General features: G+C 39.2%; 1 protein-coding gene across 3 annotated transcripts; it reads right to left on the bottom strand.

The window, feature by feature from the left end:
- Positions 1 to 3,213: 3,213 nt before the first annotated feature.
- On the bottom strand, positions 3,214 to 26,096 carry depdc7a (DEP domain containing 7, paralog a). 3 transcript variants are annotated; one of them, XM_017466788.3, is made up of 9 exons: positions 25,956 to 26,096; positions 15,901 to 16,304; positions 14,344 to 14,474; positions 14,024 to 14,216; positions 12,410 to 12,630; positions 10,855 to 10,997; positions 8,207 to 8,332; positions 7,118 to 7,196; positions 3,214 to 3,759 (listed from the first exon to the last, which is right to left on the bottom strand). In XM_017466788.3, the coding sequence occupies exons 2-9, from the start codon at positions 16,302 to 16,304 to the stop codon at positions 3,545 to 3,547; spliced, it is 1,512 nt and encodes a 503-aa protein (XP_017322277.1). In that variant the 5' UTR covers positions 25,956 to 26,096; the 3' UTR covers positions 3,214 to 3,544. The 3 variants fall into 3 exon arrangements, with proteins under 3 accessions (XP_017322277.1, XP_017322276.1, XP_017322278.1); XM_017466787.3 differs by lacking the exon at positions 25,956 to 26,096 and adding an exon at positions 20,165 to 20,269; XM_017466789.3 differs by lacking the exon at positions 25,956 to 26,096 and adding an exon at positions 20,122 to 20,201.
- Between the last annotated feature and the right edge of the window lie 354 nt (positions 26,097 to 26,450).

Below are 26,450 nucleotides of genomic sequence, written 5' to 3'. Positions count from 1 at the left end.
GCCAACGTTGAGGGACCCGACCTTCAGTTCCACGTAGTGGGTCCCATAGCGTTTGCGCTTCAGCTTGATGCATTTCCTTCCTCAGTCGCTGCGTTTGCGCGTTGTCTGTGAAGCTTCTTTCTTCTTTCTTCGTCCAGCAGTAGCACGTTTTCCGTCGGCACCCTGTTGGGCAACAGTGCCGATGTCGGTCGTTGTTATCCCGGGCCTCGACCGATCCGGTATGGAGTTTTTATGGTTGATTCGCATGTTGTTTTGGCTAGGGTTTTTTTAATGCCGGACGCCCTTACTGACGCAACCCTCCCCATTTATCCGGGCTTGGGACCGGCACTGGTCCTGAGAGTCACTGTTGGTCTCTTGAGCTAGACCCTTTATCCTCAGCTGTAAACTTGGATTGGAATATATCTTGCTTGTAAATAGAAATTTACTTGGATAAATTAATTTGTTTATTAATTCATCTTCAGTAACTGCTTTATCCTGGTCAGGTTCACAGTAGAGCAACATTGGCCATTTTTGTGACGTTGGAGGAAACTAGAGAACCTGGAGGAAACCCAAGCAAACATGGGAAGAACATGTGTAACTACACATAGAGAGTAACCTCACATAAAGTGGGACCCTGGAGCTGTGAAGCGGGAATGCTACCCGCTCTCCTCCATGCCGTACTTCTAAATAAACATATACATATATTAGCAAACTTAATGTTTATCTTCTAATTTGGTGCAGGAACCAGTGCAGTCCTCTGTACATCCTTGTTGTTACTTAACTGTGTAAGCCACCAAATATTCTTGATACAGATGTTTTTACCAAAAGCTTCTTCACTGCAAAGCAACAGCCTTATAACTTCATATTTCACATTGAACCCATGCGTAATTTTTAAATATGACCACAAGGCAGCTTCTTCGAGCCTAATGTTCACATTCCGAACCTCATCCCAGTTACATAACGACAAAGAATACATTCTTCCACAGCAGGATATGCAGAACTCAGACGAGACTGACACTGAGCTTTTCTTAACTCTCTACAGATGGCTTATTGTCATGTTAGAACGCCAAGTGCATTTGGAGTTTTTCACACTTCTGTTCTAGGTCTAGACCTATTTGGTGGCGTTTCTATAGGGATGATCTGTGAGGTAACGTCTGGGGGATCTACAACGCTCTCATGTTGTCATGGGTCAGGAATTGATTTGCTAATGTCATACACTGGATTGTGAACGTTAAAGGTACATCTCAAACATCAAACATTTTGTTAAATAGTTTTGTTGATATGTTCAAGATTGAATCATAAGTCTACTCACCTTGACTTACTGCTGTTATAGATTCCAGTGTCAGAAGAATGAAAATCTTCATAGACAGGTTCTGCCATGGTGCTCTCTATAGGTTACCTGATTAAACATTGGGTTATAAGGTGTCCGGTATAATCTGGATTCCATGCTATAAGTCCGTACAGAGCAAAAAAAAAGAAGAAACAGTGGCTAGAAGCATTCGTGTTGGAGGAAACATGCTAGCTTTCATCCCATAAGGATGCTAGCTGTCATGCATTAGGGAAAACCTAGCTAACTGGACAATATTGATGCTTGACAGTCACCACGACAAATGGGGTTAAACGGGTAGAAAAAACATATGTTTAGCTGATCTAAAATCATGTTGGCATATGGCCAGTGGTAGTTCATTGGTTAAAGTGATACTTCATCCACAAATGAAAATTCTGTCATCAACTACTCACTCTCATGTCGTTCCAAATCCATTAGACCTTCAGTCATTTTCGGAACACAAATGAAGACATTTTTAATGAAACCTGGGAGATTTCTGTCCCTCCATTTACAGTCCAGTAACCCAGCACTTCCTGGTCCCATTGTATCACAAGAACGTCTGCTCTCAACATACACGGTAGAACGGGACCCGGAAGCACTGCACTGTTTACAGCACAGGAAGAGTGACGCTGTACACAAAAAACTTTTTGGAGCTTGAAAGTTTTGGTTACTGAACTGTAAATGGAGGGACAGAAATCGCCCAGGTTGCATTAAAAATGTCTTCATTTGCATTCCAAAGATGAACGAGAGTCTTATGGGTTTGGAACAACATGAGGGTGAGTATTTGATGACAGAATTTTCATTTTGAGTGAACTATCTCTTTAATATGTTGGACTATTGATTGGAAGGTCTTGAGTTCAAATCCCAGCACTGCCACTGACGGCCCTTAACCCTCCACTGCTCAGTTATTGAGATAAATGTAAGTCGCTCTGGATAAGGGCGTCTGCCAAACGTCATAAATGTTAATGTAGGTGAGAGTCCATATGAAATGCTGCTATGCTTTTTTATTTGTTTTATTAGTAGCTCCAACCTTATTTACAGTTGCTTACCATTTGGGAAAGAGCCGTAAAATGGCTAATATTTTGTAATGAACACTCAAGACAGAGCTGAAAATGGCTGTGGCACTAGCAAAATCCTAAATAGGTTATGTTGTTTGGGCCGGCGCCTTAAAATAATTGATGGTCAAGGAAGAACCCTTGACACAAATTTAGTGCTTTTGGCCAGCATTTACATTCAAGTGGGAACACAAGATAGTGTAGTGATGAATTCTACCATTAAGGTTGGAGCCACAAAATGGCTAATGGTCTAACAGGAATTATACATAGCCATGGATTCTAGTGTTTGGAACATAACCTTAAAATGGTTGCTGTTTAAGAATATTCATTATTCATTAATGATGGTGCTTTGGACAGTCTTAAAATGACTGACAGTCTAGAAAGAGCAACAGCTAGACTTACAGTGGTTAATGTCCCAGTAAGATCTCTAACTCATCAGTTCTACTGTTTGTGATAGTGTCTTAAAATGACTGACATTAACTAGACAATATTTTTGATGAAGCCACAATGTCATGAAAGAACCCTAGTAATGAATTTTTGACACAAAAAAATGAATTTTTGGACACAACCAAATGGCTAGCAATCTACTAAATACACTAATCAGGAATTCTACTGTTTGGGACAAAGCCTTAAAAGTGGCAATTTCACTAATAAGAACTCTAGTCATGAATTCTAGTATTTCTTAAATTAACTTTCTAATGAGATTCAAAGGAACATGAACTAGACACGAATTGAGCATTTTTGGATGAGTACAAACCCAGACATGAGGAGGATCTTCTAGTAAGTACAAGCACTGGCACTAACCTTCCAGGTGGTAGTGGATGAGAAAAGAGCTGGGGTCATAGGTCAGTGTAAATTTTAAAAGAGCTCTATTTCAGTGAAAATGTTTAGGAATCAACAAAAAACATTTACAAAGGGTCACGCAATTTGACAACAGTCACAACAGAACAAAACCATTTATGTTACAGGTCTGAAAATAGCCTGATAAATATAATTCATATTTATAATACGGGCATTAAAACGTGCATGATGTCATACTTTGACCTTTTGTTAACCCATGCGTCCATGCATAAAAAGTAAATAAATATTTACATTTTGTTTTTACAACATTTACAAGACATTTTACAGAATCTACATATCATTTTGTACATCTTGTGCAACAGCGTTTCAGTAAAGCAATGTGTTACAGGTAAGCACTGGATATCTGGTTGCCAAAATACTGCACGAATATCTCAGGATGTCCTCTGTAGAACTGTCCGAGCAGTCGCCGCTTTTCTTTTACAGAAAGCTTGGGGTTCTCATGAATAGTTCGGAGTAAAGTCACAAGCTCCTCTTTAGTGGTTTTCTCTACTGTCTGCATGTAAGTGGTCCTCGTAAGACGTCTACAGTAAGACGGACCTGAAGGAAGAAACAAATCTGCTGTTACTTTTCTCCTCAATAGTCATCTCAGTGTTCGTTACTTAGACACGTGCAATACGCATTCCACTTCAGTACATGTGAGGCAAAAAGAAAAGGAAGGAAGTAATACATCACAACACATACATGCCTGAAAAAGGCCATTTGGCTGGAACTATGCATGTGTTAATGTTCATATTTTAAAGTAAAGAATAAAGCTAATAATCAATAACAAGGTAGTGTGATGTGGTGTTACATAAAGACGTGTTTTATTCCTCATAAACAACTACAATTTATCAAACCTAACTATTTTTTCTTTATTGAGGAACAACACTGCACATTTTATCCACTTATAGTTACGGTTAATGTTGTGGAACATCTGCAAAACAAGTTAGTTTATGTTAAGACTTATGTTATAGCAGCTATAACAGTTGTTCCCTCATATACAACAGTATAAACAGTTGTTCCCTCACCAAGCTCGATTTTTCTCTTTCTTGAAGTTAAGAAAACAAACAAAACTTGTCATGTTACCGAGTAACCGCAAAGTACCAAGCTCTGTCTAATGCAGGAAAATGAACCCTGGTGATCCATTCCGTCAGACTTATTGGACATTTTCAATCAGTGTAAACAAATGAATCATTTTAACTGTTGGGTTTCTGTGTGTAGAGTATCAAGACTCTGTGTTGTGTTTGGCTGCTGGTGAGCAGGGTGATGGGGAAGGGGAGGGGTGTGAGTCCCCTGCTGGGCAAATAATTCACACCTCTCCACAATGACATAAAACACAACTAAAGCTTTTTTTTTATTATTGTAAAATACTGTATACAACTACCATAATAAAATGATCATATTTAAACCTAGTAGGCTAGATAAAAAAAAGAAGAAATTCTTATGAAAAACTGCCAATTCTTAAAGCCATGAGTGTGTACATTCTATTAACCACTACTGTGGCGTGTGATATCACAAATAAATTCAGTGCTGAATTGAACACAGGCACCCCCAAAACAATTTTTTGGCCACTGGTAAAAACTAACTAAAAAATAAAATAAAAATTTTAAATAAAAGCCCAAAACAATTACAGATATTTTGTCCTTTTCAACTGGTATGATAATCTTTTTTTTTTTTTTTTTTGGGGGGGGGGGGGGGGGGGGGGGTTGCTTGTATTTGCTTGAATGGGTAATGTAATCTTTGAAATTTCATTTGTTGAATGTTAAAAACAACAACAACAACAACAAAAGATTAATATAGATAAATAGGTGTTACTTTAATGTGATTTTTAAGTGACATTATGTAGAAAGCAGTCCTACTTCTGAGACAATACAAATTAGACTTTGCCTCACGGTTCAAGCTGCAAAGATGCTGACTCGTGTTTTTCCTCTCACTTTACATAATTGACACATTTGAACAATGTCCCAAAGGATAACCCATGAAAACTATTAACAAGACCAAAGAGAAGTGAACACACAGATCTGGCATTATATACAGTGCATCCGGAAAGTATTCACAGAGCTTCACTTTTCCCACATTTTGTTATGTTACAGCCTTATTCCAAAATGGATTAAATTCATTATTATCCTCAAAATTCTACAAACAATACCCAATAATGACAACTTGAAAGAAGTTTGTTTGAAATCTTGGCAAATTTATTAAAAATAAAAAACAAAAAAAGAACATGTACATAAGTATTCACAGCCTTTGCCATGACACTCAAAATTGAGCTCAGGTGCATCCTTTTTCCACTGATCATCCTTGAGATGTTTCTACAACTTGAGTGGAGTTCACCTGTGGTATATTGAGTGGATTGGACATGATTTGGAAAGGCAGACACCTGTCTATATAAGGCCCCACAGTTAACAATGCATGTCAGAGCACAAACCAAGCCATGAAGTCCAAGGAATTGTCTGTAGACCTCTGAGACAGGATTGTATCGAGGCACAGGTCTGGGGAAAGGTACAGAAACATTTCTGCAGCATTGAAGGTCCCAATGAGCACAGTGGCCTCCATCATCCATAAATGGAAGAAGTCTGGAACCAGCAGGACTCTTCCTAGAGCTGGCCGCCTGGCCAAACTGAGCGATCGGTGAGAAGGGCCTTAGTCAGGGAGGTGACCAAAAACCCGTGGTCACTCTGACAGAGCTCCAGCGCGTCTCTGTGGAGAGAGGAGAACCTTCCAGAAGAACAACTATCTCTGCAGAACTCCATCAAACAGGCCTGTATGGTAGAGTGGCCACATGGAAGCCACTCCTCAGTAAAAGGCACATGACAGCCCGCCTGGAGTTTGCCAAAAGGCACCTGAAGGACTCTCAGACCATGAGAAACAAAGATTGAACTCTTTGTCCTGAATGGCAAGTGTAATGTCTGGAGGAAACCAGGCACCAGTCATCACCTGGCCAATACCATCCCTACAGTGGAGCATGGTGGTGGCAGCATCATGCTGTGAGGATGTTTTTCAGCGGCAGGAACTGGGAGACTAGTCAGGATCGAGGGAAAGATGAATGCAGCAATGTACAGAGACATCCTTGATGAAAACCTACTCCAGAGCGCTCTGGACCTCAGACTGGGGCAAAGGTTCATCTTCCAACAGGACAACGACCCTAAGCACACAGCCAAGATAACAAAGGAGTGGCTACAGGACAACTCTGTGAATGTCTTTGAGTGGCCCAGACTTGAACCCGATTGAACATCTCTGGAGAGATCTGAAAATGGCTGTGCACCGACGCTCCCCATCCAACCTGATAGTGCTTGAGAGGTCCTGCAAAGAAGAATGGGAGAAACCGCCCAAAAAATAGGTGTGCCAAGCTTGTAGCATCATACTCAAAAAGACTTGAGGCTGTAATTGGTGCCAAAGGTGCTTCAACAAAGTATTGCGCAAAGGCTGTGAATACTTATGTACTTGTGCTTTTTTTGTTTCTTATTTTTAATGAATTTGCAAAGATTTCAAACAAACTTCTTTCGTGTTGTCATTATGGGGTATTGTTTGTAGAATTTTGAGGAAATTCATGAATTTAATCCATTTTGGAATAAGGCTGTAACATAACAAAATGTGGGAAAAGTGAAGCTCTGTGAATACTTTCCGGATGCACTGTATGCATAACTGTAATAGCAATTTACTAATTTATCTTTAAAGCCCTCCAATTGAATATCATGACCTGCCATCACTGCTTACACCTAAGAGTAGATGCAGGATGGTTTGAAATTTAACACTTACTTTAAACACAAATGATCATTTATAGCATTATAATAATCTCTTCACCACAAGGGTGTGATTAGAGGTTGATTTTCCAGTGTTGCACTCGAATCATTGATCATTAGTGTGACACTGCAACAGATACCTAGAAAAGTATTATTAGTTATCATGCACTTACCTGTAACGGCATCAGGATCTTTGCCCCTGATGATGCTGGCTAGTTTATCACTAACAAGCTTGTGTAACGATACAGGAATCTGGGGAAACATTCAGAGCGATATGCCGTCGGTCTTCTTATATTAATTTATGAAAATCCAAAAGCTTGAAGTAATGTTAAGGACGAGCCAACTTCCAGAAATTTCCAAAGAAACTGAACAGGAATATGCGTAGCTCTAAAGCTAGGTCAAAACTCAATTTCTGCCATATTGGTATTTTTGTGCACCATCACAATGAACTGCACGGCTAAATTCTTCCTTTTATGTATTATCGATAATGAATCAATTAAATCAATAAAGCAATCCCTTAAACTCACAATAGACATCATAGTTAGCTTCCTCACGCTCATAACCGCGTACCTTTCCCATTGGTTTCGGTGTAATTATGAATTACAGGACTAAGCATAGCATGTAACATCAATAATCTCAGCTCTTAATGCAGAATGTTGGATATATGTTGTAACAATAGAGTTAACAGACAATTCAACTATATGCACTCTTATTTATTATACTGATCAATGCATTAAAAAAATTCTAATAAATATATAAAACAGTCACACTTCTGCATTTTCATGCTGCAGATGTGAACTGTGTTCAGCTACCTTTTTTTAAAATTCTCTCCCTTCATGTTTCTGGTCATGGGTCAGATAATCGTATTTACACTTGGGTTGTAAATGTGACATGAATTGTTTAATCTAACTGCAATATGTTCTTTACAAAAAAAGCCTTATCTCTGTAAGAGCACATACTCAGGCTTCTACCACTCCTGTAACTTCATCAACATTTCGTTTTTTCTTGACATGTAAATAGCTATACTGGTGACAAACCCTAGGTCTATTATATATTATACTATATTAATCATTATAGCAAACCACCGTCGCTTTCATTTGAACTTGCTGAGTAGTCCATACTGCCCATTGAAAATATTAAATACATTATAAGTATATTATTTCCCATATATTTTTGTGTGCTAAATGAAATGACTTGGTCAATCTTGGGTTTAAAGCTAAAGGTAAACTTTGAAGTCCGAGATGTTTTCAAATGCGCCTCACCTTGAAAAGATCCAAGTGATTGTCTATCATGAAAAGCACCAGAAGATCCACCTTTCCCTTGGCGAGTCTGGCGCTGTACACGATAGCACTGGAAAAGGCTCTCTTCACCGCCATTCTGTTCTCTATCTGAGGAACAAACAACACCCATGGCATATGGTCAGAATTTATACCTTCATTAACATTATCATGGCCACTTTAGTGTATTTATATAGCGGGCGCATAAAATCGTGCATGTTCTATCACTTTGTCATAATGTGGGACACTTCCTATTGTGTGTTGTGGGAATGCGCTAAGTAAACTCTTTAAAATGCCGAGTCATTGTGATTGGCTTCGGATCCCAACCCTCTGAACGAGGAGGTGGTTGGACTGAGAATGGTTTTCAATAGTGCCAAGGAAAGTTACAGTGCCTTGCACAAGTATCCATTATCAACCATATCAACCATTTAATCTATTATTGGAAAAGAGAAAGAATGTGGCAGGACTGCAATTTTGCATAGAAGAGACTGTCCACCAAAAGTCAGTTACCAGTTAAGGAGAGCATTAGTCAGAGAAGAATTCAAGAGGTAAAGGGTAACACTGAAGGAGCTCAGATGAGATTTGGACACTCCAAAAAAAGGGATTCATGGAAAAGTGGTGAGAAGAAAGTTATTTGGTGACTCAGCAAACACTGAAATGATTCTCTGGTCTGTTGAAAACAAAGTGCTACTTTTGGTGCAAACCCAAAACTGCTCATCACCTTGAGAACACCACTGCCACAGTGAAGCATGGTGACCTGGGAAGGCTTCTCATCTGCACGGACAGGATAATTGATTAGGGTTGAGGGACCCAAAGCGTTCAGCCAAAGCTAGACTTTAGTAGTTCTAAGAACTTGAATGTGTTAAAAGCTTGAAAACCAATAGTCTAGATCAAATGTGACAGAGCTTGTACAATTTTGCCAAGAAGAATGGGAAAAATATCAGGATCCAGATGTGCAAAGCTGATACAGACATATCCCAGAAGACATGCAGTTGTAATTGCAGCCAAAGGTGGTTCTTCAAGTACTGACCCAGTGGGGTGACTGCTTATGCAACCAACATATATCTGTTTGTCTGCCACAGTTAAAACAAATATTTTACACCTTCAAATGTTTGGCATATTGTGTAAATTAAATGGTACAAATCGAAATGAAGTACATTTCAATTCCAGGTTGTAACACACATTTGTTTATGTAAATACATACTTGTAGAAAAGTTCAAGGGGCTGAATACTTATGCAAGGCACGGTAGGGGACGTCATTCCTGATGACTGCTATCAGTCTGTCCAAGCTGATATTGCTATTGTGAGTCTGGACTTTGACAATATCAATAGCAATGTTTTTGCGGCTAATGAGCAGCAAATGGCCTTTTAATGAAGAGGTTTTCAGTTCTAGGCCTCAGGCACTTCTATGGCATAGGTTCAAGATTTTTCTGCTTTCGCACACCTGATTCAAATCATTGTTTAATTATCAAAACCTTCATCAGCTGAATCAAATGTGTTACAGCAGGAAAAACCTGAAACCATGTAGTGCAGAGGGACTGACGGACTGGACTGAAACTCCTGATTTATTGTGTAATACATGACACATTATTATCTCTTGTTCTGCTGCCTTTCAGGATCAATGATGTACTCTATCTATCTCCTATCTAAAGTGTCATTCGGTTGCTGTATATTCATTTCCATGCCTGCTTACAATACTCCTATTGTAGATATTGTCTAGCAGCTTACATCCTGGTTTAAAACTAGTTTTCCTATTTTTGGGCAATAGAGGCCATTATTTCCAGCCTAAAGAAAGAAAGAGAGCTGAATCAGAATATGAATGATGAGGACATTTTTTCCATTTGAGAGACCAGTTGCTTAGCAGTGGGTGTAAAAAGTCAGTCTCAGTCCCAGAATGCAATAAATGTAATAAAACACGGGTTGTGACGGGATATCCCGTTAAAGGAAAATAATCAACTTTGGTGACAGTAACTCCGCTTCATCACACAAGCCATCATTTCCATATTTTCCTACAACAACACGATATGGAGTGTTTTATTCCAAAATGAAATATCATCATTGCCTGAAATGTTAAGTGTCACCATTTCTCTCCAGTATGGTGTATGAAATACAAATGTTACTGCACTGAAACAGGAAATCTTTATGACCTTTCTCCTACTTAACTGATATCATATCCTGCCACCTAATATAATCATGAGTAATTTTTTAGAAACTTGGCAAACATTGAAAGGGCTTTTTGGTCTGATTAGAACAAAGCACTATGTTTGGTGGAAGAACACCTAAGAACACCATCACCACAGTGAAGCATGGTAGTAGTAGCATCATGACGTGGGAAAGCTTTTCATCAGGAGGGACCGGGTAATTGATCAGGGTTGAAGGCCCAAAACATACACTGGTGTTGTTCAAAACCAAGAACCTGAATGTGTTAGAAAGGCCCAGTCAAAGCCCAGACCTCAATCTGATTGAGAAAGCTTGAAAACCAATAGTCTCTCATTTTTAAATGACTAACTGTTTGACAAGTGTGTCTCAGATCTATTGTTATATAAATACACCTGATTGTATAATAATGGTCCACAGCACACTGTTCCATTATATTAGTATACGTTCAAACACTAAGAAGCGCTCTGTTTCACCTCTTTGTGCAGTTTGAGGTCATTTGGCTGTGCGGCGAAAGCCATGAAACGGAGGAGTCTGCGGAGCTCCTCTCTGCTTCGGGAGTCCTGGAGCTTTAGACAGAGCTGCAGGGCCTCCAGAGCCTGCTCCTGCTTCCCATTAACTACAAACACACACACACACACACACACACACACACACACACACACACACACAAAGGCTCAGGAAAGCATACAATGTGGCTATAGACAACACAAACCGACTGGCTAAATGGGTCATATAAGTCACTCAGGTCATTAAATAACCTCACTTACACCGCACAAGCATTTTGGCAAATAAACACAAGAGAAGAGCTTTGCTGAAGAGGATCAAGAAAAACCTGGCCATTACATAATTAGCTGAAGCAGATGTTCTAGACTGGACTCTGGACATATGTGCCTAGTTGGACATCAGTGTAAAATGGGGGGGGGGGGGGGGGGGGGGTAGTAGGTAAGGGGGAAAAAATTGTTTATTACTATATACAATGTTTAGCCTTAGACTAGACTACTGTTAAATAAATATAGTTAGAGACTGAAATACATAATTACGGTAGTGTGACACATGGGTATAAAAACACTAGTTACCACTTGGGACCCGAAATCAGAACTTCAGCAACACTACAATAATTCAATGAAAATGTCATTTAATTTTAGATAATAGAACACACACCCATATATATAAATAAATAAATATATAACCAGAACTACTGCATGGGTGCATACTTCTCCTTCAGGGATGATATAAGGCAGATCTTTATCATGCTGACCCAAGCTTTCTCTCCTAACTTATTAACTCAACAAAGGGTCACTTCACTGGTCATGACGTCTGGGGTCTTGGAATAAGTACTCAGTGGTTTTAGGAAGTCTGTCTCTTTCTTTTCCTTTCCTTTCCTGACCTCCATTGCTATGTCTTTCCTAGGTAAGGAAAATTCTCTCTCTCTCTCTCTCTCTCTCTCTTAAATTTACTTACTCACTCTCATTCACGTTCACTGATCACTTTAACTATCCCAGGATCACTGGGCGTGAATCAGGAACACACCCTGGGTAGAACGCTAGTCCATTGCAGAGCCCCATGCACACACATATTTACACCTAGGGGCAATTTATCTTATCTTAGCCAATGTTTTTGTTTTCCACGCAAAGGTGGGAGGAAAGGAAACCAGAGGTGTCGAAGCTACCTGCTTCCCCTGTACTCCCGTACCTACTACACTACATTTACATTTACTACATTCTGTAAGAAAATAATAACACATATCGCAGGTCAGAGTTGTAGTCGGTGCATCACAGACAATCATGAAGAAGGAGAAAGAGAGAGTGAGAGAGTGAGAGAAAGAAATGCACAGCGCCGAGGGAAATAAAATACAGTGAAACAGCTGCATATGTGGTACCAATAAATAGATATCCGCGTATCATGTCTGTTGCCTTCACTTCCCACCCTCAATTGCTCAATGCACATTTTTCCCCCAAATCGGTGCAGGCATATTGAGAAATATCGAGAATGAGGCTCCTACCAAAAGACCCCCTCTTCCTGTCTTACCTAATAGCTCAGAGACGCCGCTGTGTATGTCGAAGATGTGGTTGCTAAACAGTGGAGGGTAGTCCGTCTGGCCATAATGTTGGATCAGAATGCTATAGAGGAGACGTTTATATTGAGTTGTCTCCTCTGGACACTTGGCGAGCCCTCGGCTCACCTCGACTACCAACTCGTCAGGAAGAAACTCCAGACAGTCGACAGCTGCTGAGAGCCAGGCATCGGCACTACAGAATGGAAAAAGTACAACAATGGTTAATGAAGAAGACAAAAAAACCTACATGGACACAAGCAGAGGAGCAGAAAGAGCGAAACAAAGAGATTCGCTTGTACTCTTGACCTTCAGACTGTCAGCCATGTGGCAGACGAAATCGCACAGCCTGAGGGCCGAGGCTTTCAAACAGAGCTCTTTATATAATGACCAGCCTCCATTTGTCTGGACACAATATCTCAGCAGTACGCACGCGACGAGTGGTGTGTTTTGTATTCTGCATTTGCTTGCGAGCCCAGATATCCCCAATTCATCACGGAAGAAACATTCACACCACACCTCAAGAGTTAAGTACATCTGGTTTGTTACGCGTAAAGAAAGTGGTGGAAAATTTAAGGTTGGACCTTATGAAGAATATGACTTCATGAGAAATAATAAAAGAGTAATAATATATTTATATCAGTAAGATGACAATTTGTTGTGTGAAGAATAAACCATGACAAGAAGAGCTGTCATAGCAAAATAATCAACGATTTCTCATTTCCTATAACAATACATCCTGAAGTATTTCATTCCTTGTATACAGTACCACCAATTTGCCAACACTCAAAACTCTTTTACTTACTATTAAAGGACATAGTACTTTTCATCCTTTTATTGTTACAGTTAATATTAGGGAACGTCTGTGAAATAGTATCTGTTATCCTATCCTCTCTTTTTTCTCTCTCTTAAAGTTAAGAAGTCAAATAAAAAGAAATTGCAGCTTGCTACAGAGAAACTGGAAAGTCCTCTGTCCTAAAGACTATTTCATGGCAGAACACTTAAAGGAACAGCTTTACCTCTGACTGTTACAAAGCACTGCCACAGGAGACTCTTTCCAAAAATGCAAAATAAACATCTCTTCACAGAAAACTTCACCACATCAAGAATTACTCATTTTTTAATACGTTTATGTGGATCGTACGTCATACAAGAAACAATACTGTATGAGAAACAAGCACGTTAATCTAATCCTCTGATTTGAATTATAGTCTGTACTACTGTCTGAGCTGCTGTTATTGAAAATTTCAACTGATCAGATTTGGGAATTCAACGGTACTGTGGTGCAAATTAATTATTTATTAGTAATATTATATCATAACTATTACTAATAGTAGTAGTTCAATAGTAATAACATGTCACTTCTGAAATAACATTTAGTAATCTTGTGATGTATTCGGTCTTCACGATAATTTTTTATTCATTATTTATTATTCCCTTAAAGGTCTCATTTTTTAAAGCTACTTTTATGTTCTGAGCATAAGAACAGAAGCGCAATATGAGGAAGGAGATGAGGGAACAGAGAAGGAATGATGAAGATGATAACGATGAGGAAAATAATAGATTACAAGATGAAGAAGGACACATACTGAGCTTCACTGAAGGCTTTGAGGATTTCTCGGTCCACATAGTTGCTGGTGTAGAGAAGATCTGGGTCGCTGTCCATACCGTGCAGAGGGGGACGGGGACTCTCTTTTCCTTCTAGAAGACTCTCCAGTAAAGGCAACTCGATCAGCTGCAGTAATCTCAGTGTTGCCTGTTGCTGCCAAACCTCATCCACCACTGTAAAAGGAGAGGACATGGGTTATAAAACTCTTACATATCCTTTCAGGGTTTTTTGTTTTATTTGCTGGGAAACAATAACCATTACACTGAAGATAAATGTGTAGTTTGTTTTGATGTGACTTACACTCCTGTGACAGACCCAGATTTATCAGCTGGGGTGTGATGGTTGTGTTTGAGTTCAGGTTCCCTAAAACGTCCTCCAGAGATTTATCTGTTTTGACTGGCGAGGTGTTTGAATACTCCTGTTCCTCTTCACTGTGCGGAAAAGTTTGATTAGATTAGAATCTGGTCTGGTTGCATATGAGGAACTGAATCGGGTTCAATACACGCTGATGCTAGCTACATAAAGTGACACGCTCTACATACCAACATCATTTTTGTTCTTCATCATAAAGCTGTGTGTGATCAGTATTCATCAGTGTGATCACCAAATTTCCCCTTGAGGATCAATAAAGTACTCTCTAGCTCTATTTTGGGCCATAGTAGCTTAGTGTATAAGGTTCAAAGCTAGTGGAAGCTGCCAAGTTCATATCCCAGAAAATCCCAAAAAGCGTATATCTATATAGGATATATACAATTTTAAGAAGATATCTAATTCAATATCTTTATTCTTTCATTTATCTTCAGTAACCGCGTCATCCTGGTCAGTGGTTACACTGGACCCCGAGTATTTCCTGGCAACACTGGGAATAAGGTGGGAATACACCCTGAATGGGATGCCAGTCCCATAACAGGACACCATGCGTACACACATTCACACCTAGGGGCAATTTATCATAGCCAATCTTCTTACTGGACTGTTTTGGAAGGTGGGAGAAAAAGCATAGAACCTGAAGGTAAAAACCACACAGATAGGCGGAGAACAACCACACATTTTTATAATCCAATCATCCATCCATCCATTTTCTGTACCGCTTATCCTACACAGGGTCACGGGAGGCCTGGAGCCTGTCCTGGGGACGTGGGGCACAAGGCGGAGGACACCCTGGGCAGGGTGAAAACCCATCGCAGAGCACAATCACACACACACTACGGACAATTTAGAGATGCCAATCAGCCTACAATGCATGTCTTTAGACTGGGGGAGGAAACCGGAGTATCTGGAGGAAACCTCCGAAGCACGGGGAGAACATGCAAACTGCGCGCACTCAGGTCGGAGACGGGAATAATAATAATAATAATAATAATAATAATAATGTGCTGAAATATATTATTAAGAAATATTATTCCTCATTTGACACTGAAATCTAGCTGAATATCATGTTCTCATTTCTTTTGCCCAATCGTTGCAATGTCATATATTTACTTCATACCGTAACAAAGTGTGTTAATTGTTGTCTCTGAACGGATCTACTCATACTGATTCAGTCAGCATGCTCCTCTATGAATTATATATAACCATTTCTATTGCTATTTCCTTTTTTAGTTAGTCAGTAATTCATTTTTTTCTACCAACGTTCATGAAGATGATGGAATCATATAATTAAAACAATATTAAAGTAAATTTGTTCCCTTAGAAGCAAGCTAGTTAGCTAGTATTAGTCATGTTTACACACTATTGGCTTGTTTTGAAAAAGAAAAAAAACAACAACAAGAAGAAATTAAACTGTTTAAGATATATTCTGGTCATTACTTGATATGATTGTTCCTTTGAAGTGTCCTCTAAGAGAAATCCAAATACCTTTTTGGTGGCGCAGTCCTGTTGATGGAGGTCGATTCATACGTGTGTTCAATTGTATCCTTGCTAGCACTCGCATTCAGGAACCTGTATAAACTGCAGCTGCTGTCCTCAAACTTGGCGTGCCTCTTCTCTTTCCCGAACACCTTGGTGTCCACTGCTTCGAACACCCGCGAGTCCATGAGCGCCTGACAGAGACGCACTGCTTTGAAACGTGGCACCTCATCATCGCGGCAGAACTTGTTCTGGATGATGTGAGCCAACACCACATCGACAGCCTCGGAGCCCAGAAAGCAGTTGGGGTAGGACTTCAAGTTGTGGCGTCGTCTCTTGACCTCCACCTGCGCCTGCAGGTTGTTAATGATGCTGCTCCAGATAAAGGTGGCGCGGAACGGCTTCCCGGCCATCTGGTGTGCAAGGAAAAGTAAGCGCAATAAAACAAATGATTCCTTTGAATAACTAAATGAATTCTTTCTTATTAAAATGTTTGATCATATTTAGAGCTAATTTGAAAACTAGTCAAGAAATAGGAATACTAGTAGTAGTAATAATGACTCAACGTCAGCTAACATTAGCTAAGACCGAACCTAGCTAGCTGGCTTTCTGTAATACTGATTACCAAGCTAGAGTTAATCACTTCAGCATAACTTTAATATTCAACAAAAGAACATCAAATCTATTGTATTGTCTGATATGGTCATTTAAATGCGTTTTAAATATATGTTTTAATATAATCTAGCATTAGCTAACAACCGACATGATCCACGTACTAGCACTATTTTTCCTTTTTTCTGTTGCTCAAATAATTCAAGTTCTCTAATATGTTTCTGGTTTTGTAGAGGTTTCCTTAGAGAAATGGAAATGAGCCAGCAACGTTTTTTTTCCAATGTCTAAGCCTAATTTGTCACAAATTGACTGTAACAGATGAAGCAGGAGACGTTTTCCCATGATTTATACCCAATAGTGCAGCCCTTGAATACAGACAGCTTTATAAGAATTTAGGTTCCAATATAAAGAACATTCGTAGCCAAAGTCAATATTGAGAAAGTCACACAAATCATAGCAGACCAGCTAATCATTTCTCACAAGCTACATTTCCTCTCTGGACTCGAACACAGAGCCCTGAAGGTGTGTACAGTTCCTCAGAGATCTCCCGCCCTCATCTTTAAGAGGAGAAGCCAGAGTCCCACAATCTCTTTACACATGCAGATTGAATTCCCTCTCAGCGCCCCCCTCCCATCTAACACCCACTCATTAATGGAAGCTTCTGACAAAACTGGGCTGCGAAGACAAAGGAGGTTCTCCAGATCAGTACCACATGTGGGAAAAAGCAAAACTGTGTCTGAGAGGTTGCTGAAGCACAGAGAAATAAATGACTTATATGAAGAAGCTGGTTTATTTGATTTATTTTAATCTGATGACTGATTATGAAATGAACTACGATGTCAAATCCTGTGATGTTTAGAAAACAGAGGTCACAGATGGATAAAAATCAAGTTGTCCAGCACTGGGCTAAGCAGAGAGCAGTAGTTGGGAGATTAGTTTCTTTCCTTCCTTCTAAATTCCTTCCTTCCTGCTATGTAATGTCGCACGCTGAGACAGTTTGCATATCACTGAACATTTACTTGCACAACAGTGATGCGATTTAAAAGCAGAAATATCAGAGCAGCAGAGTAAACCTGCGGACGTGTAAAGCTCAGGCCTCCACACAATACAATACTTTTCAATTTATAAGACACAAATGTGATATTTGACAATACCACCGTATCTGTTAAGATACCATACATTATGATATCCGATTGATATGTGATCAACTTTGTTCAGAATTTGGGGAAGGCCTATTGTTAATTTGCGAATCATAAAAATGCAGAGAAGTATCAGAGTGGGCAAATCACCTTTCATTCATGTTTAAAAATATGAATTATTTTCAACCCATTAGTTATTTTTCCTTTTCCAATTATAATCAATTTATGATTGTTGAATGAATGAATTTCAATTGTTGCTTTTAAAATCTGTGTAGCGACCCAAATCGGCTGATGATTACATCTTTATAAAACTGTATAGCAATTGATGAGAGTATTAGGAGACTTCTAAATTTCCTCTTAGAGTTCAGCCTTTGATAGATAGATAGATAGATAGACAGATAAGATTTTCACTTCCATTTACTCATTTGCTACGCCTTTATCCAGTCTTTGTAGACTTTTATCCGACTTACAGCTGAACGGATGAGTTTAAAGAGCTTGCTCAAGGACCCAACAGTGGCAGCTTGGAAATGCTGGGATTAAAACCTACTGTTTTAGGATATTATTGTATCGCATTCTCTCATATATAAAACTTGGCATAAATACAAACATTCAGAGTGAGTTCTGCAGCCCTCTGGGGGAAAAAAAAACCCCTTAAAAAAAATCATCGACAGTCTCCCAACTAGAGATGGCTCGATACAGCTTTTTCTTATCAACGTATCAACCGACATCGAGATCCATTCGATTTTTTCTGTGAGAACTAATATGTTTTAAAATGATTTTTTAAATGAAGCACTTAAACAATACAGGAAGACGTACATAGCAGGAGGCACCTTCGACAGGATGCCAACCCATCGCAGAGCACAATCACACACAATAAACACTTTGGAGATGCCAATCAGCCTACAGCACATGCTTTTGGACTGGGGAGGAAACCAGAGTACCCAGAGGAGACCCCCAAAGCACAGGGAGAACATGCACGCTCCGCACACACAGGACGGATGCGGGATTCAAACCCCCAACCCCGTAGGTGTGAGGCAAACCACTAAACCACCATGCCCCCTAAACTTCAAATATAATAAAATCAATCCTAACAAAAACATACAATCAAGTCTTGTTACATTGTAACATATATGTAACAGTTACAAAAAAATTTTTCAAACCCAGTTCCGATCCTTCCATTTGTTACAGGGTCAGATCTAATTTTTTTTTGTTTTGCCAATACCCGATCCACCATTTTTGCCTGTATCAGTCCGATACCAGTTGGATTGATGCCATCTTTACTAACATCACCTTATTTAAAGTGTTCGGAGCATTACTCCCGGGTCATCCTCAGGTGGGAATGCCACTCCTCAGTCACAGGCAACACACACTGCTGTGTTTGGCCAACAAGACAGTAAATAATCACTGAGGGGTTCGTTCCCATGATGACCCTGCCAAGACAGTGCGACTGGAAAACAATGCCTTTCCACAACAAACCCCTAACAGTAACACACAGGCAGTGGTGACCAGGAGGGAGATGGAGCCAAGATGAAATACAGAATATCTGGTCTGGCGTCATTTCAAGCACAGACAGGTCTGACTGATATATCCTTAGGGGGACGCTGAAGAAGAGTTACTTAAACTTGTTTGAATTCCCACTTCACACACACAAACACACACAATACTTGTGAGGACCTTCCACTGAAATAATCATCAATTAATAATTATTGCTATGTCTCCTCCTAAATCTAACCCTAACTTTAACCTCAGTGAACAAAATATAAACATTTCAGATCTTTTAGCTGAAAAAATTAAAGCTGCATTTTTTTGTTAAACAATTTAAAAAATAAAATAAGCAGGTTCCTCATGAGGACCAGCCAAATGTTCCCACAAGGTCTGTGGGAATATTTCTATCCTTGGGAAGACATTTAGTCCCCACCAAGATATAAAAATATGCTCACTCACACACACACACACACACACACACACACACACACACACACACACACAAGCTTAAGTACATGCTGTAAATCTTAAAAACCTGTCACAAGTTATAGCAACCAATTTCAAACCACAAACCACAACACTGTACTAATAAACAGTTAAGTTAAACAGCTAAGATTACAGATTGACTTAAATACAGAGTACATCTATACACAGATTATTCTGCAATTATTTTGTAACATATCTACATACAGATGTTCACACACACACACACACACACACACACACACACACACACACACACTTACTTTCTACACTTACTTCATCCAACACTATAATTCTTATTTATCCTATGAAATATAGAATATTTAGAAAAAGGTAGCATGATATCTTATGTGTATATGTGTATATCTATATGTTCATACTCTCTCTCTCTCCATTTCTCTCTCTCTCTCACACACACACACACATACACATACACTCGTACACACCTGCAAAGCATCAAGTAAAAATGACTAAAACAACACAATAAACTGCAGTAAACTCTAAACAGTACCTTAGTCTTTAAAAGCAGCACATTATGCTTGAAGTTATATTACCTGGAGGTGCATAACACACACACGCCTGTAACTCCGAACTGATCCCCTAACAGAAAACACTGCGCGTCGCTCACACACTCGGACTCCTCCCACTCGCACATTAGACACGCCCACACGCCACGATTGGTCGGTTAATTTGCATGATAATAGAACAGCACACTACAGAGCCTTCGAAACTTTTTCTTTAATATTATCAAACAAAAGGTTTCACTTGATTTCAATGACTTGGCCAAAAAAGTTTCAGTCACGTTTAAACAACAAAAAAAGTGTATTCTGCATGACAAAAGTACCTACATTTTACAGTTTAACTTAAAGAAAAGAATTTCACCAAGATTATGAGCTACAATTAACAGAAAAATATCAAACAGAGCCGAAAAGAAATAAAGCAATAAAGTCTTGTTGTGGTCAGTCCTCCATTTGTACCAGATCAGATCATGCCGGGAACAGGATCCCACACCTCTCAGATTACAGAGATGTCCGAGTACTGGAATTTCTGTGCATCAAGCACCATTGAAGCATTTTATTTGCTTTAAAAAAATAAATAAAGTAATAACAAAATAATTTTAATGAATGATCATTCTTTATATGTCACCCCCTTTCCAAAAATACACTATATGCCATAACATTAAAAACACTGACAGGTGAAGTGAAAAACATTGATTATCTCATTACACTGGCACCTGTCGAGGGGTGGGATATATTAAGCAGCAAGTGAACAGTCTGTTCTCGAAGTTGATGTGTTGGAAGCAGGAAAAATGGGCAACTGTAAGGAGTGACTGAGCGACTTTGACAAGGGGAAGCCAAATTGGCATGGCTGGACGACTGGGTCAGAGCATCTCCAAAACACCAGGTCTTGTGGGGTGTTCCCGGTATGCAGTGGTTAGTACCTATCAAAAGTGGTCCAAGGAAGGACAACCGATAAATTGCTGACAGGGTCGTGGGCACCCAAGGATCATTGATGCGCAGGGGGGGTGAAGGCTAGCCCGTCTGGTCCGATCCCACAGAAGAGCTACTGTAGCATAAATTGCTGAAAAAGTTAATGCTGGCTCTGATAGAAAGGTGTCAGAACACACGGTGCATCACAGCTTGCTGTGTATGGGGCTGGGTAGCCGCAGACCGGTCAGAGTGTCCATGCTGATCCCTGTCCACCACTGAAAGAGCCTGCAATGGGCACCTGTGCATTAGATTTGGACCCTGGAGCAATGTAAGGTGCCCTGGTCTGATGTATCACATGTTCTTTTACATCATGAGGACAGCCGAGGTGCATGTGCATCGCTTACCTGGGGAACAGATGGCACCAGGATGCACTATGGGAAGAAGGCAACCCAGCAGAGGCAGATGCTCTGGGCAATGTTCTGCTGGGAAACCTTGGGTCCTGACATTCATGTGGGTGTTACATTGACACGTACCACCTACCTAAACACTGTTGCAGACCGAGTACACACCTTCATGGCAATGGTATTCACTAATGACACAGGCTTCTTTCAGCAGGATAATAAATGTCTGAGGTTGAGCGCATATTATGAAGCTTGTCACATAGGAAATATGCAGCGAACTCCTCTAGTTCTCCCATGGAATCAGTGAAATGATATGGTTCAATCCCTTGTTGTAGCAATCCAGTTGTTCAATCCCTTATCATAGTAAGGCTATTGGCTGTAGGTCTGTGATAGCATTCAACAGTTTTACATGAAGCACTCGGAGGATTATTGTGTCTTTGTGAACCCCCCCCCCCCCCCCCCCCCCCCCCCTTCCCTTTGTGTTGCAGTACCTCATGTTTTACAAATTAAGCACTGGCCATGGCAGTCTCCAACCTTGATTTGAAGAAGGCACTGTGTGACATTTGGAGTTATAACAGAAATGTCATTGCCTGAATATTACAAATCAGAAGATTCTGAATCAGTTCAGATGATACAAAAGACTTTGTAGACATGCAAAGCTATTTTAAATCACACTCATAAAACAAGATGCAAACTTTTCAACTCATAGCATTTTTTATTTTCTTCACTGTTATTAGCTTGACATACACTACTTGATTATTTTTATGGCTTGTAATAATGAAGTAACATCTGTGACTAATTTGATTTATTTAGTTAGTTTTAACACCGTGTCAGCAACCAGGCTATTCACATGGCAAACAAAGGTTCATCAATAAATATTTCAAACATTAAATAAGACACTTAAAATGTAAAGAATATAAAAACTGTCAAATCTGTTTAGATGGTACTTTAAAAAAAAAATCTATGAAACAAGTCTCTGAATAAAAGTGTTGTCTGATAGTACTGAAAGTTCAGTAAAATGTGCTTGATGGTCATAGATGTTTGACAAGGTATGTATATGCGAGGCTCTTCACCAGTCAGTAAAAACGCATGTATTAGTCTTGAATAGTCCAGTCGGCATCTGGTAAAAATTATTTGGTCATGCCTATATTTAAAATTTTGAAAGTAATTTCTTTGGATCCTGGGGTTTATTCTGCAATTTACTGCTGTGATGTACAGTGGTACAAATAAGTATTGCACACATCAATATTTTTTCAGTTAACATATTTCCAATGAGGCCATTTACATGAAATTTTCACCAGACATCAGCATTAACTCACAACATTAAAGTCCATAAATAAAGTTATGTGTAATAAAGTTATGTGTACTTAGTGGAGAAGCCTTTGTTTGTAATGACAGCTTCAAGAAGCTTCCTGAATGAAGAAATTAATCGGCTGCAGTATTCAGGTGTGATTTTGGCCCATTGTTCTAAACATATCATCTTTAAATCTTGTTCTATTGGATTCAAGTCAGGTGATCCACCTATTTAGTCCTACTTGTTTTTATCATTAGGTTGTAGGATTCCCACAGATCTATGATCCATCTCACAGGACAACAGTGTCATCTGCATACTTCAGATTGTGTATATTGATATGCGGGTTTCTACAGGCATTTATGTAAATTATAAATAGAAGTGGGGATAATACACAACATTGTGACTATAGACAATAATAGAAATGTATTTGCTCCTTTATAGCTAGGTTTCTCCAGCCCTAATCTTTTATTTCCTTTATACTGAATGTTTCTGTGTGTTACTTTTGAACTCCCACGATTGGATCCGTCAGCTCTTTAAAAACTCATCCTTTCATTAAAATGGGTGTTGAAGCAGGAAAATATTCAAATGAGCCCTGAAAGTGCATACACCAGAATGGAGGTGTATTTTACTATGATGTAGAGGTGTGACTAATTTACTTGGGACTGTATTGCACTGGTTTACGGTAGTTGTGTTCACACCGGTGTGTCGGTCAGAACACAGGAGACAGGAAATCAAAGTTAATAGTCTTTAATTAAAGGTTCAGCGCAATAAACAGCACAAATAAACAACACAGCCAAACCATAGGGCATTGATTCAAGTGATATGTTGTCATTGATACACAACTCAACATATATACACTTTAATGGTGCAGTAGGTAAGTTCAGTCCATGCGCTAGGAAGACTCAGTGCTCTTGACTCAAGGGAAACTGAAAGTAACTGACGTCATCCGGTAACCAACACTCAGATTGGTTGTGCCTTCCCAACTAGAGGACCTTATCTTAATATAATTTTTGTTAAAAATCCCTTTATACTGGTCCACATTCACTTTCAGCCATGTCTACTCAACCACATGGTAGCAGTACCAAACGTGTTGCACTATATACTCTACTTCTACAGGAAGTTGTTGGTGTTTCACGAGGTCATTTACACCTCTAGAGTGCATTAAACAACAAACACAAGTCAGAGCAAATATCTCTGTGAACAATGCTAACGAGCCTCTAAGCACCATCTCAACATCACTCCCACAGTTTCCTTTGAAAATACTCAGGTTGTGTATTAAAGCAGTTTTAGCACATTCCTTTCATCACATTGCATCTGATGGCTAAAAGAATGGTCCCACACACACGATTTTGCCTTTAACCCAAAATGTATCTGTTTAGCCATATTTTATTTCCAATACAAGTCTAATTTACCTCAAAACTTTTCTTTTTTTTTATTGTCATTCCTCTGTATAACTTGTACATGCTGGAACGGAATGTCTTTCTTCAGGACCATGGTGGACACGGTTCACAGAACTACATAACATGTAAATGAAGGACAATGTCGAGTGCGAAACAAATGCACTGGATGGTTTAAGCTAACTAGGGTGAACAACAGAACAGTATGAAATGGAAGAAACCGGTGAAAACAACTATCTATAAACTGTAGACTCTACACTGTAATGCAATTTGAGTAAAGAAAAGCAGATCAAAAAAGTATAGCAGCAAGCCTTGCAAAACGTTTCCCAGAACACACAATAGCATTGTCTCATGAGATATTGCTGTAATTTTAAAGTGTAAACCTTCATATACCTGTTTAAAACGTTTAAATAGACAGCTTTCTCAAATAGCAGGAAAATCATATAGCATATTTACAAATTTTAGTTAACTATAGCTTCCAGCTATTGATATGCTGACACTGCTTGTCCTCCTTGACTACTTATTAAAATCTCTGAAACTACAAGAGACTCTTCATGCTTACCACGACTAAAACATTTACAACAACTCTACATTATAGTACTTTAGGAAGTGGGACATAGGGGATGGATTGACACCTGAAAGGCAAAATTCGGGTTCTTCAAGATGGCCGCTCCATAAGATAAGATTACAACATGCAGAAAATATTGATGATGAATTTTTTGTTCCTCCATATTCAGTTCAGTCTGAGGATGTTCTTCCTTTTAGTCAACAGAAAGGCTGTGCCTACGTAACAGAGTGATAACATACAGCAGGACTTTTTCATGTTTGACTAAGAAGCATGTGATCATGAACGACAACAGACTCGCATTAAGAAACCACTGCACTGAAAAGCACAAAAGCATTTTCCTATTTACAGTATGCTCCCTGAAGATAACGCACACAAGGCCTATGAAGACAGAAGTGTCAAACAAGATCACATACAGCACTGTAAACAGTGTGAAAGCGAATGTGTTCTGGATAGTAAAGCAAAGTTGTGGGGAAACAAGTTGGACGGGGGAGGGACGGGATCATTTTTCACTTCTTTCTTCTAAACAAGGCGCTTTGTCGAGGATTTTAAAGGAAAGAAGACAGCGTAAATTTGCCTTTCAATACAGTGGTGCTGTTTCTCGTGGATGGGGGGTCCATTTATCAGCACAGTGCTGAGCTTAAAGTTTTACCCTCCATCCACCATGGACAAAGCTGTAACATTTCACTATACACCACTGCACACCACAGTTTTACAGAAGTGAACATTCAAACATTTTACAGTCCTTGAATTACGTGTGTTAAAAAAAAGTTTGCGTGGCCTACAGTACTCTTATGCATGTACTATATACAGTATACAGAACATGTTAATCTGTTAAGCCTATAGATAAAAGTCTTACAGAGAGTGTAGTCTAGTACTAACTGTTCAATAGAATTATACGGTGTGGTTAATAAGTACCTAATTGAAATGATAAATATTTTGGCCTTTTCAGATTAGATGATTCTAAATTATTTCAATAAAATTGGCATTTCTTGTCATTGTTCCTTAAATGGTTAGATTTTCACGTTTTGAAATGAGTTCAGTTGAACAAAAATTATAAATATATTGAGTTAAAAACCGAAAGTATATAAATAGAATCAACACTTTAATATATGATTCATTACTTCTCAGTGATTCCCTAGACAAGTTGTTCACAAGCTGAATCAGGAAGAGTTAGAAAGACAGGTTTGCCTAGTATATCTAACATTAGAATGCCACAGTGCTCTACAGGTGTTATTTTTATATTATTTAGACTTACCTTTAGGTCCAGATTAAATCAACATTTGGTTGGTGAGTAGAGGATTAATCCTTCCTCAAATGTGATGTATTTTACAGAAAAACAAAAAACAAGTGCTGAATATGTCCACCCTGGACTGGACAACCTGCCCACGTGACTAAAAACAGGTTCTACAGCTCTCCTTCTTTTCTCTGAAGGAATGAGTGCAATGGCATTGTTATGCAAAGCAGCGTCATGTGTTTAGTGAATTTACTCAAGTTATCATATCACTCATCAGTGCAACTTATCACAGTTTCAGCTGAATCGTCATCAAAACACCCGTCAGTTTGATCACTGCAGACCTGGTAACAGCATCATAACTGGCTTTGCTTTGCAACCCTTATCAGAAATGCTATCACACTTACGTCCTTTAAACTCTATGCTCTCCTCCCACAGAGTTTATCAGCTCAGCACTAGTCTGATTTAGTAGGTCTATGTGAGCTGTGATATGCCATCAAAAAGAGTTTTCTTAGTCAT

This window comes from Ictalurus punctatus, chromosome 4 (genome assembly GCF_001660625.3).
Source record: "Ictalurus punctatus breed USDA103 chromosome 4, Coco_2.0, whole genome shotgun sequence".
Taxonomy (NCBI): domain Eukaryota; kingdom Metazoa; phylum Chordata; class Actinopteri; order Siluriformes; family Ictaluridae; genus Ictalurus; species Ictalurus punctatus.
The sequence above is the reverse complement of the archived record's forward strand: the minus strand, read 5'-3'. Positions and strand labels throughout refer to the sequence as shown.